Raw genomic sequence first — 11,842 nt, forward strand, 5'->3', positions numbered from 1 at the left:
AAAGATGAAACACATATCTCTACCATACAACATACATTATGTTCAAAAAGCTCAAGCTCAACATCAACATCATCCACACCACCGTCCATTTTGAACGAGTACATGAAAGGATATCTAGAAGGGACACTTAAAAGATTAGAGGACCAAACAAATAAGATGAAAGACATCCTCCATGCATTCAAGTCTTTAGACTTGGACAAAAAGTAAAAATTTGGAAAATTATGTAATAATTAACTTGGACAAGGCATTGTTAACCCTATATTTTATTCATCCTTTAGAAACCATGTTTTTTTTAGTTGGTATGTAATATTTTATTGTCCCAAAAGAATTTATATGCTTATAGTATTTTAATGTTGTTTCTATAATTATTGACTGAAAAGAAAAGAAAAGAGAAAAAAAAAAAAAAACCATTTCTGAAACAAGCATTACCAAACGTCAGAACTGTCGTTTTTTTGTTCTGAAACTGTTCTAGAAACAGATTCTCCAAAGAGCCTTAAATAGTTTAAAAACAGCGTTTTGACACAGAAACTGAAATTTTCGTTTTTGACACGAAACGGAGTTTCTGGAAAAGAAACGATACCAAACAGACCCTAAGTTGTGCATGCAAGGGTTGAATTATTTCAATTCGCACCCCAAAGCTTTGAGGGAAGCTTAAAGTGTAAGAAACCGTTGATTGAGTTTTGCTCACTTGTATTCAATGGTATGTATCTGTAAATTAATTATACATCATTGCTCATTTTACCATCACTAACTCACTAATTATAATAATCTTGACCCCTTGTCTGATCAAATTGTTTGGAGTAGACAAGATTTTTTGATTTTTTGCTCATGTTTGTATTTGAGTAAATTGATTTCTTATGAAAGATAATACTCTTTCCCTAGTTGACTCTATGATGCCATTTACAAATTGCCAAGGGTTATAGACATGATGAGACGCTAAGGAGATGTTTGATGAATAAACTAAAGATACTCATTGATCGTCAACTAAAGTCTATCATATTACCCAAAATAACTTAAGGTTCTCTAATTCTTGATTATGTCACAATAATGATAGGTCACTTTATGAGATTAAAATCCATTAAGTTAGTCATGGATGCTTATTTTAATGTCTTAACCATGCCCGACTATATCTAATGTATTATGGTGGATTTTTTTTTTTTTAAATCAGGGCAATAGTAATGGCGTTTATATTTTTCGCTTCATGTTTAATGCCAAATGGTCAAAACAAGAAGGAAAGCATGAGTGTGACTCATGAATTCAAAAATTAAGGGAAAGAATGATACAAAGAATTGTCAGTTTTAACTAGTTGCCTTGTAGCTGGATGAAAATTTGGTCAAAACAAGAAAAAAGAAAGCGTGAGTGTGACTCATGAATTCAAAAATTAAGAGAAAGAATAATACAAAGAATTGTTAGCTTTACCTAGCTGCCTTGTAGCTGGATGAAAATTTTCATGAAACACTTGTCCTATTTGAATATAGTGTGTTGATATATCCGACCACCGCATGATATGTGTGAACTTCGATTTTTCATACATGTTTACAGACTAATTGTATGATTTAAATATGACAAGAATGCTTTATGAAAGTTAAAAATCTTTTTTTTTACTGGGACTAGAGTTGTTACAATGATATGGAAATGAAAATTTTGAAAATTTATACGTGTGCTCTAGTTAACTTCACATTTTTTATGCTTGTTGTAAGGTTGTATAGATTTGATAGAATTTATAAGTTGGGAGGGATAAACCTCCAGAATGTCTGAAGGAAAATCCTATGTCAACTTATAAGTCTTATTTATGAGGACATAAGACCAAGTCTTTTTTCAAAAAGGCTGTAGAGTTATTTGTGTTTTGTAGTTAACTTATACTAATGTAAATCATCCAATAAATACTCTACTTAACAAAGGTATGAGTGTTAACTCTTAATCAGATCAAATGAAAGTATTTATTAGATATTCTTTGAATGAACTAAAATAGTATAAGATCTCTAATTGAGATATCTAGAGACATCATATTGTATGATGTAGTAAAAAGATCGAATTGGACATTGTAAGATAATGTTTGATAGCTATTTTATTAGCATTGTATTTTTAAAATAACAATATTCATTTTGAACAAGTATTCATCTAAATTTGTACCTAAGAAACCTTTTGAATAATAGAATGTGTGAAAACTTATTCTACAATTTCTTAAGGTGTAGGGACCATTTAGCTTAAATGCAAAGGCAGTTGACAAATGAGATGAAATATAATAATAAATAGCACATGGTTTGAAAATCCTATTTGGTTGACTTTTCTTTAAGAAAATTATATTATATTATGATATATTTCTGGAGACAGAGTAGTTCTATATGTACTAACTAAATCGATATTTGTAACTCACATGTTTTGTGAAACATCCTTGATTGTGTCGATGTTGTAGAAGGATAATTAAACTTCCTATTAACTATACTTTCCTTATAAAGGAGGATGACTATGTAGGAAAATTCTACAAATAAGTATGGTTCTTCAGAATCAAACAGAATTTTATTGGAGCTGTATAGGATGTAGACATATAAGATAATAGAAAATTGAGCTTTAAAATAGTTCTTTTCATTCTTACTGAGTCTAGATTTTTATCGATCCACTATAAGGCGTATGCCCATTGATGTAAGTGGATCTGTATAAAGATGAAAGAAAAAGTTGAAAGAAAGGAAAATTTCAAAGCACGATTGTTTACAAATGGTATACCCTCAGGGTTTCATTGTTAATAGATGCACACTGTGATAGTCACAGATTCGACAGTTAATATTTTGAAAAAATATTGACATATAATAGCAAAGAGAAAAGTACATATTATTGAGATCTAATCGATCTCTTGAGAATTTCTATTATCTAAAACATTCATCTTTGATCAAATAACAAATTGTTTGTTTTGATCAATTTTTGAATGAACCATGTGTTCGGTGAGAATACAAAATTTTTTTTCAAGATAAAATAGTTGGATTGTTGTCTAGCTTTAGTAGTTGAAAATTACTGAGAAGTGAACCTAAGTTCGTAATGTTATTACTTGTCAATCTGAGTAATATTTGATTGATTATTTGAAAATTTGACAAGTGTGATAGGTAATCCATAATATTCAAGGTTTTGCATTTAAGTGATGGTAATATATTTTGGAATAGTTCCAAATAGTAATTTATCATGGATTTCACTATAGTAGTGGAATGTTTGACAATTAATCAAGTTGTTTGGTTGACAAAAGTTCTTGACTAAACAAGAAACTATTTATAAGCTTGTAAAACTACTTATTGTCTAGATATGTGATAATAAAAATGTTTTACACTTGAATAGGGAATTCAAGTTGCATGTAGAAAGATTAATCTAGGTAGCTGATGAGATTAGCTCAAAGGAATAATTTTGCCATATCTCTTTACTAAGAGATTGATGTAGGATGTGAATATGTTGAGAACATGTAAGACAACTTGATCTCTTTGATGTACAAGTGGGAGTTTGTTAGAAAATTTACATCATCAATCCATATTTATATGAAAATTATATAAATTAATTTGCATGATTTAATAACGGACCTTGCTAAGTTCTTAAGTTTTAATATAAAACTGTTCACGACTAAGGACGGGACTAGACATCCTGTGTAAATGATCATCGTATTGTGTGTACTTAGGAATAGAGATTCCAGGGCACAAGTGCGAGTGTACATACAGTGTGTACATTGAACCGGGTTATATGAGAATTTCAAGTGTGTGTTACTGTCTGTTGATTTGAAATGAAATTCTTGTGAGTAGTGTACAGTCAATCCTTTGACCTAAGGGGTTCTTATCGATGCGATCACACATTGTGAGTTTTGGTGCACAAACGGTTGATGTCTCCCTGACTATATATCGGTGTACTAGATTCGTATTGTTTGGTCGTATTCGAAAGAAATTCCTAACAAAAAATCCATTACCCTTATTCGGAGAATATCAATGAGAGAGAATGATTGTACTTGATTGGACATAAATCCGGTACCGGTGGCATTTTTTTAAATAGTTTACTTACTCTTAAAATTAATATTATTAATTAATATTTATTTTTATAAATAATTTTGAAAAATATATATTTTTTGTCCAATCAAAATTACAGAATCTCTGAAAAAATTTATATAGATAGGGGATATGACAGTATACACATGCTCTATAGTCTATAATGTAATATTGTATTGTGGAGGGACTGATGCATAATAATCACTTAAATTGGGTATTGATTGTTACATCTACTTGGCATCATATGTGTTGGTTAACCATGTATTATGAATGCAATATAGTTAAGATACATAGAATGCTAGGTGGAATCCCAATGGGATCCTACCCCTTTCCTATAAATTTACCCATATGTACAACATTTTAATGTTCATGAATTCTTTTTATGATCTAAGATTTTGGATTCTCATAAGAGATGAGATCTCATGTTAGGATGGAGGAGATTGTTAGGAAAAAAGAATTTTATAATTTTTATTTTCCTATTATTAGGAATGGAATTTTATATTATTTATTTCCTAATAAATTTGATCTTATCTATTATGATAAGATTGGTTTTGGTTTAGTTGTTGGCTTTGAATAGGAAACTCATTACTTAGTTGGATGTTTCTAAAACACTAATTAATAGGGGATTCTAATTGACCAAGAATACATGAGATTGTCTAACCAAAAACAAAGTGGGAGAGATACTAGAGAATAGTTCCCACGGTTCTCTCCCTCCTTTGGAATGGCTTATCCCATCTCCCTCTTTCTCTTTCTCTTGCTCTTTGAGTGATCGAGTATGTTGATTAGGGTTTTATCAAAACCCTAACTATTGTGGAGAACTGGGATCCAAGGGAACACAAAGTTGTACGTGTGGGAAGGATTCACTGTGAAAAGGCTTAGATCGCGTGAAGGCTCTGCACTTTTGGAGTTTCAGGTAATGATCGAGACCTTCGTATTGATTATTTCTTGAATGACCGACCCTACCAGTAGGACGATCCGAATCACTTTTGCACATACTGTCTTTCACTCACCTCATCACTACAACAATAGTCTCTCCATCTCCTCTCTTTTTCTCTTTGATGTTCCTGCTATGCAATGTGTATTCGCGCTGCAAGTCCTCCCTGCATCGACGACCTCCCTCCCTTCTCCTCCCCCTACTCAAGCCTACAACCCTTTTGCCCTTTTGTCACATCACCTTCTTCGCAGCCCCCATGTTGTGTGTGTTCAGCATTTCAACTCTAATCACTTTAATATATAGACACCTTATTTTGTTTCAACACTTATTGAATGTTAATGTTACAAATTGATTTCATCTACTTCATATAGAAGAACAACATGAAAGCATGCGATATTGTAAATCCCTTCCTCAAACCCTTTGAGATACGAATTGTGCTTCCGGAAATAGATGGTGCGAACGGGATTCAAAAACAGGAATATGCCAACAGCAATTAAGAAAACCCCAATAACTGCCGATCCGTCTGCATGTTCCTGTTGAATCCGAAAATTGTACCCAGATGGACATAAACCAGCCACACAAATGATCAACAAAAGTTGAGGAGACTGTCATCATCTTTCTGGATAAAATTTGTCTGCTAACACGTGGCACTACTTTAATGTAGCAAGATTTTCGACTCCAGTTACCAACATTTTTACTTATGGATGAGTACCTGTTCTTATTTTACAAAAAGAAAAAAAAAAGAAAAAGAAAAAAAAGAATACCTGTTCCCCTGAGGCAGACCGGATGCAGGTCGAACAGAGTAGGTCGCAGATGAAGTTGTAGCCTGATTTACTTTACGTAGCATTCCATTTGGACAAAACCTTACAATTAATAAGAAACACCATCACTAGGTCATATCTCAAGACTTTTTTTTTTTTCTTTTTGTGGAACGTATTGTCCATCTTAAATTGTGTATTTTTCTCTAGTATTATCAAGGGTTTGTAATATGACATTAGATTCAATCTTGACAAATAAGTAGGTGATTGTGAGGATTCTGATCCACTCCAGCCGAGCTGTCACCCAGACACATCTGATGGCTGGGGTAGCTGAAGAGTCACTAAAATTTGGACATATTATTAGACCCGTAACATGTGGCCAATAAGGCTGGTAAAACTGTGCCGAACCTGTTCCACGAAATGTCTTACTTGCTGCAATTAGTTTTCTAGTCAAAGAGATTTTCTTTAAAACAATTATCGAAGTTTATGCATAGTTCTCATGGATATTAAAATCCGGAGTCTTATCTCTACAACCTAATTACTTGGCCACCAAATGCAGCGGGCTTTTCCTCCCGATCGCAGACATATCTCTTTCAGTTGAAAACTGAAAAATAACAAAACCTTTTCCCAAAGGGGATATTACCGCTCATTTCAGATTCCACTTTTCATTAGCCTCCCGCCTTAGATCATCCATCGACGCCATTCAAAAATTAACCCTTGCGATTATAGCAAATTGAAACAGATGACAATAACTTTCATAGTCGTCTTGACGGATCACAGTACGAATGTTTCCAGCATTAATTAAATTTGGGAGGAGAGTCAATATCTGGACAGGAACCACCTTCGTCTGCCTTCGCATAAGACTTCTTTGTCACCGCTTGCCCCTTCTCAATCCTTGGATCATCCACACCAGGACGTAGTACAACACCTTCTTGAACACCGTCACCATCCCCTTCTTCATTGTCATGAGAAACCCTACCACCCTCCTCTCCACTCACCATTTGCTCCACTTCTGTTTTTTCCTCTTCTAATAACCTTGCGTGTATGATAATCACCTCATTGGTGCTCCAACATATGATAAGTCATGAAAAAGTCATTTGATGCAGCATGGACATGTGCAACAGAAGCCTTAAGTGCTCCAACACAGAAGGTGGTTTGATTCAAATTTATCGAGCTAAAAGAACCGGAGGTAGGCCTAAATGACTCGAGGAGTAGAGAGAAAAGACTTCATAGCTTGGGACTAATAACAAGTATGGCTTTAAATAGAATAGACTAGAAGAACAAAAAGGTATCTATGTAGCTGACCTCATTTAGTTCAGATAATACTGAGTTGAGTTTGTACAAAAATCTTACGGTCTCGTGTTGATTTCCTCTATGTTATGTTTATCCTATTCTTTTCCCCTTCCTATATCCCACCAGAGATGGATATTGGCAGCAATTTCAAGTGGCTTGTCAACTGTGTTTCCTAATCAGATGCCATGTCAACAATTTACTGAATCCAATAAGATCAATCAAAAGTTTAAAAAAGCTGTAACCCAGTACACGAGGCTCCTGCTACATTTTGTGCCGAGGCCCACCCTCAAGATCACTCACAAGTTCACCAAGCAAAAAAAAAAGTAAATTCGAAAAAAGGAGACTACTTTATATTTTACAGGAATCTATCATATCCGAGAATATTTTCTTCGATATTCCCTTAGCATTAGGAACTAAAACAGAACTTACTTTGTATCAGTAATAGCAACAAATGCCCACAAAGGGGATAATAGTTTAATTATGAAAGGATATCTCTACTCATCAATGTTCTTCATGTACTCCTTTGAAAGCCTGGTATCCATAATGAGCTGCTGTTCTTTGACTAGAGAATATCCCGAGTCAAGTAAAGCCTCCACAGTTTGCTGTCCAACAACATGCAAAGCACCAGTTTTAAATCATTCATTTGTCTGTTGAATTCTATTGCACTCGCAACTTTTGAAGGAAAAAACATGAGGCCTTTGCTTTTACCTCCTTCCCAAAGTGTGATTAGGTGTTCATTATTTCATATCAAAGGGGAATGATATCTCACAGTAAATTGTGAGTTATGCCCAATATAGATTCTTCTAGAATTGGATTCATTGTAGTATCAACTACTTCATGCGATTGTTGTCTAACTGCTCAAACTGGCAAAAATATTTGACAAGTACATAAGATCCTTACAAAGTTCGCTTAATCAAGTGACAACCAGTACAGAAGCAGAAATTTCCTTTTAACAACTCATTGCAGTGCTACTTGTCTCCCTGAACTTCACTCTCCAGATCATACAGTGGCTTCACTCTGATGTACTAAAATTTCTCAATTGACACGAAATGTTGTTTCTAAAACAGAAACGTTACCAAACACAGCCTTAGTATTAGTAGTGGGACCCATTAGCTACTAGTTAAGAAATTATCTTATAAAGATAGTTGTCAATCACTTGTGGGGCCCAATTCTGGTTGTTATGAGTTTCATCTCTTGTGGTTCTGCTAGCTGGTCGACTGCTGTGGTTGGGTTCTTCCTCGGCAAACATCCACCTTTTATGGCTGTGAAGGCCTCCCTTTCTAGCCAATGGAAACACTGCAAATATTTAAGTTCCACATGCTCGATAATGGTTGTCTTTATTTTCAATATCAAATTGTGGAAGCTATGAACTTCATGATTGACAGAGGTCCCTGGTTTGTGTTTCCGAAGCCCTTAATTCTTCAAACTTGGACACCATCGGTTCAGATGTAACCTGATATTTGTCGGGCATTGGCATTGTGGGTTACCTTCCCTAAAATACCATTGCACTTATGGTTGAAAGAAGTGTTGAGCATCATTGGAAGTCTTATTGGGAAACCCCTGTGATGTGCCGTTATTTGCCACCGGGCCGGCTCCTGAGCCGATGGCCAGTGTGGACTCATACTGCACTAAGTCCCCTCCTTAGGTAGAGACAGACGAGCCCACGCCTTGTCTCAAGAACCACCGAGCCCTTGCCTCGAGTGTGTGTGTGATTGGGGTGCAGGGTGGCCAATGGTTGGTGCCGGCGGCACTGCATGCTCAAGGTGTGTGTGTGAGTGTGATTGAATTGTGTTGTGGCATATTAGAATGCATTGGGCTAAGATAACCACCCTGGTGCTACAACCCTTGCCAATAGGGGTTTACGTATTGGCTAATCCTCTCGTCCGATGGTCTGTGGTTGGGGACGATTTCCAGTGACTGAGGTGCGAAGATGCCAGCGTCGTGACAGACCCTCACGCGATGTTTGATTCGGTGACGGGTATACCCTACATGCGATGTTGGATTCAATGTAGTGGTATCATGGGAGGGTTATTAATAGGGGTTTGCCGGGTAACGATGTGGTTCCGGAACCGGCAAGCTCCTGACTTGCAACTAGCTAGTATCCCTGGGGACTGATAACGTACATTCATGACTGGGGATAACACCTACGTTGCAGTAGCACTTATACCCCCTTTGGACTTAGAAATTGTTGCTTAGAATTGCTTGATAATAAATGGATCATGTCATTGCACTCACATAATTGCATTCATATTGATGTGGTCAGGCATGAATATTCATACTGTTGCATTTTTTTGGATTGTCATGATTGCTTGTGTTACCCTCACTGGGCTTCGTGGAAGCTCACCCCTTGTTGTTGCCTCTTTTTAGATGTTGATTCAGGAAATCCTTAGGAAACTGTAATCGAGGTCCCGGCTCTCTACGGAGGTGACCTTTGGGATGAGGAGCTGGTTGCGCACGAGGATGGATGCGCGTGCGATGATTGTGCATTTGGAGCACTCTGAGGATGGGAGTATCATCTTCTATTTTTGATTCTTTTTGTACTTAACAGATGTAGCCCTATGGGGGCATAACTGTAATTATGATTAAGAAGTGAAAACATTCTTTTTGTGTAAATATGGTAAATATCAATAGAAATCACCAGTTGATATATATTTTGTTTATATTATAAGTATGTGATTTTAGAATTCATTTCATAATCTTATGAACTTAAAGTACTGCATCGTGGATCCTGGATGAATGGTGGACACATGTGCGTGTCCATGTCTCCAGCCTTCAGGTGAGTGGAGGCGGGGTGTGACAACGAGTGGTATCAGAGCGCGATACTCTGCTTTAAGTCATAAACTTATGAAATGTTAGGACTACTGGTGATTAGGTTATAAATAAAAGCTTAAAGATAAGTACATAAATCATAGTTCACACATAGGAGACAAGTTGAAGATAGAAGCCGATAACACTGACAATTTCATTAATAACAAATTCAACTTACAACTTTGAGAGAGGAGAATACAAGACTTAACTAGGAGCAAATTACATAGACGATAACTACTTGCTGAATAACTCTCAAGTTAATAACACTAATGGCACAAATAAAACATAATAGGATCATAATCCTAAGAACAAGATTGAAAGATAGGAGGACCTAGGAAAAACTACTGCTGGGGTGGATCACTGGGTGGTACCGAAGAGACAAGAGTAGTATCTGCTAGCCCAAAGTAAGTGTCCCACCTACGGGTCCATACCTCTAGATGACTGACCCTATCATCAATGCTGTCCAGACGGGTATTCAGACCCCGAAAACCTGTTTCCATAGCCTGCATCACCCGATCCCAACCTACTGCCTCACTTGGTGCGGTCGAAGAAGAAGCGCCACCGGCATATTGAGATAAAGTGTAAGGAGGAGGTGGGGTAGTTACCCTACGGCCTTGACGCAATGGAGGTCCATCATCTTCACTATCCTCCCCATCTTCCTCGCTCTCCTCGGCCTCCTCGTCGTTTTCCATATCCATATCCTGGTCACCTCCTATAGGGACCAATACCGGCACCCCCTCAGCATCACTACCATCATTAGGGTCAACCTTCATCTTCACTAAGGAGTGTAAATCGAAAGGATACCTCTTGGCTCCATCTGTAGGCTCGTCAGCATAGGGGACCCCAAAGTGCACAAAAAGACTAGTAAGGAGATTTTCGTAAAGTAAATTTCCATCCTTTGGGTACTTGGCCCGGTATGCCATATGCCGCATCAATAGGTATGGGAGGTTGATCTGGAGACCCACATACAAGCACAGGGTAACATAGGCCTGGAGAAGAGAAACTTCACTGAAATGACCTCCAGCTGGTAATATGTTTAACTAAACTACCTTACAAAGCACCTTGGGCGTGGTCCTGAAGCGACTGAACCTAGCCCATCCACTAGTGGTTCCAGTCAACTGCCGACACATCTCATCTAAACTATCTTGGGGCATGAAGGCTCCCCTTCTAGTCTTGGGAGCACAATATACACTCTCCCCGGCACTTGAAATCCCAGTAATAGCACCAAACTCGGCTGTGGTGAAGGAGAGGTCTACTCCCATAACTCGGCTCGTGAGACGATAATCATTCTCCCCTACTTCCTCGCCCCTCAGATTGCAAAAGAACATTTGGACCGAGCAAGGATAACATCTGTCCCCCGGGTCTAACAGCGGTGACCAACTCAGTGCCTGGAACCGCCTCGTTATACCAAAGGAAGGCATCTGACCATGCAATATTGCCTTCCCGGAATCCACAAGTTTACTTCCAAACACCCCCCATTTCTGCGCACTCTCCGTAGAGCTAAACCAAAATCTGTCAAAGTTAGGTTTTGGAGGAGGTGGAATCTGCCTCGCAGCATTTCGACTACGTGTGTCTCTTCTAGAACTCATGACTGCATACAAACACAACAAATATACATATCCAACTAAGTGTATACAAAAGGAAAGGCACATTTGGAAAGAATGCAAGAAATTTCACATAAATCACTAGTTAGGGTTTCACAAAGAAGAAAATTTGGGGAAAATGGAAAATCTAACAAAAATGGGAGGAAAACCTTACCTCTTACGCGAAATGTGGCGTTGATTGTCGGTAAAAATCACCGGATGATGTTCTTCCAACCTTGGGAGAGCTCTCCAGTCGTTCTTGGCAAGAAAAGGAAGAGGTTATGGTGAAAATGGGAGTTCTCGGCCAGCCCTTTTAAAAGACAGTAAGTGTTCACCGGCTGGCCGGTGAAACAATTACCATCCACCAGTGAGCATCCACCGGTGAACACTTTAAGCGATTTTCAGACCTTGCGGATCTATCCACCGGTGAACTCACCGATGGATCTCATCCAC

The 11,842-nt window shown here is 37.4% G+C and overlaps 1 protein-coding gene across 1 annotated transcript in view; it reads right to left on the bottom strand.

Moving 5' to 3' along the window:
* Nucleotides 1-7,198: 7,198 nt before the first annotated feature.
* The window catches only part of LOC122071594 (ribulose bisphosphate carboxylase/oxygenase activase, chloroplastic), a 139,161-nt gene continuing 134,517 nt past the window's right edge, over nucleotides 7,199-11,842 (bottom strand). Inside the window, exon 12 of the mRNA XM_042635983.1 lies at nucleotides 7,199-7,600. Coding sequence (XP_042491917.1) covers nucleotides 7,493-7,600 — 108 coding nt within the window. The 3' untranslated portion in view covers nucleotides 7,199-7,492. The remainder of the gene's footprint in view (nucleotides 7,601-11,842) is intronic.

Source organism: Macadamia integrifolia, unplaced genomic scaffold (genome assembly GCF_013358625.1).
Source record: "Macadamia integrifolia cultivar HAES 741 unplaced genomic scaffold, SCU_Mint_v3 scaffold_274A, whole genome shotgun sequence".
NCBI classification, from domain to species: Eukaryota; Viridiplantae; Streptophyta; class Magnoliopsida; order Proteales; family Proteaceae; genus Macadamia; species Macadamia integrifolia.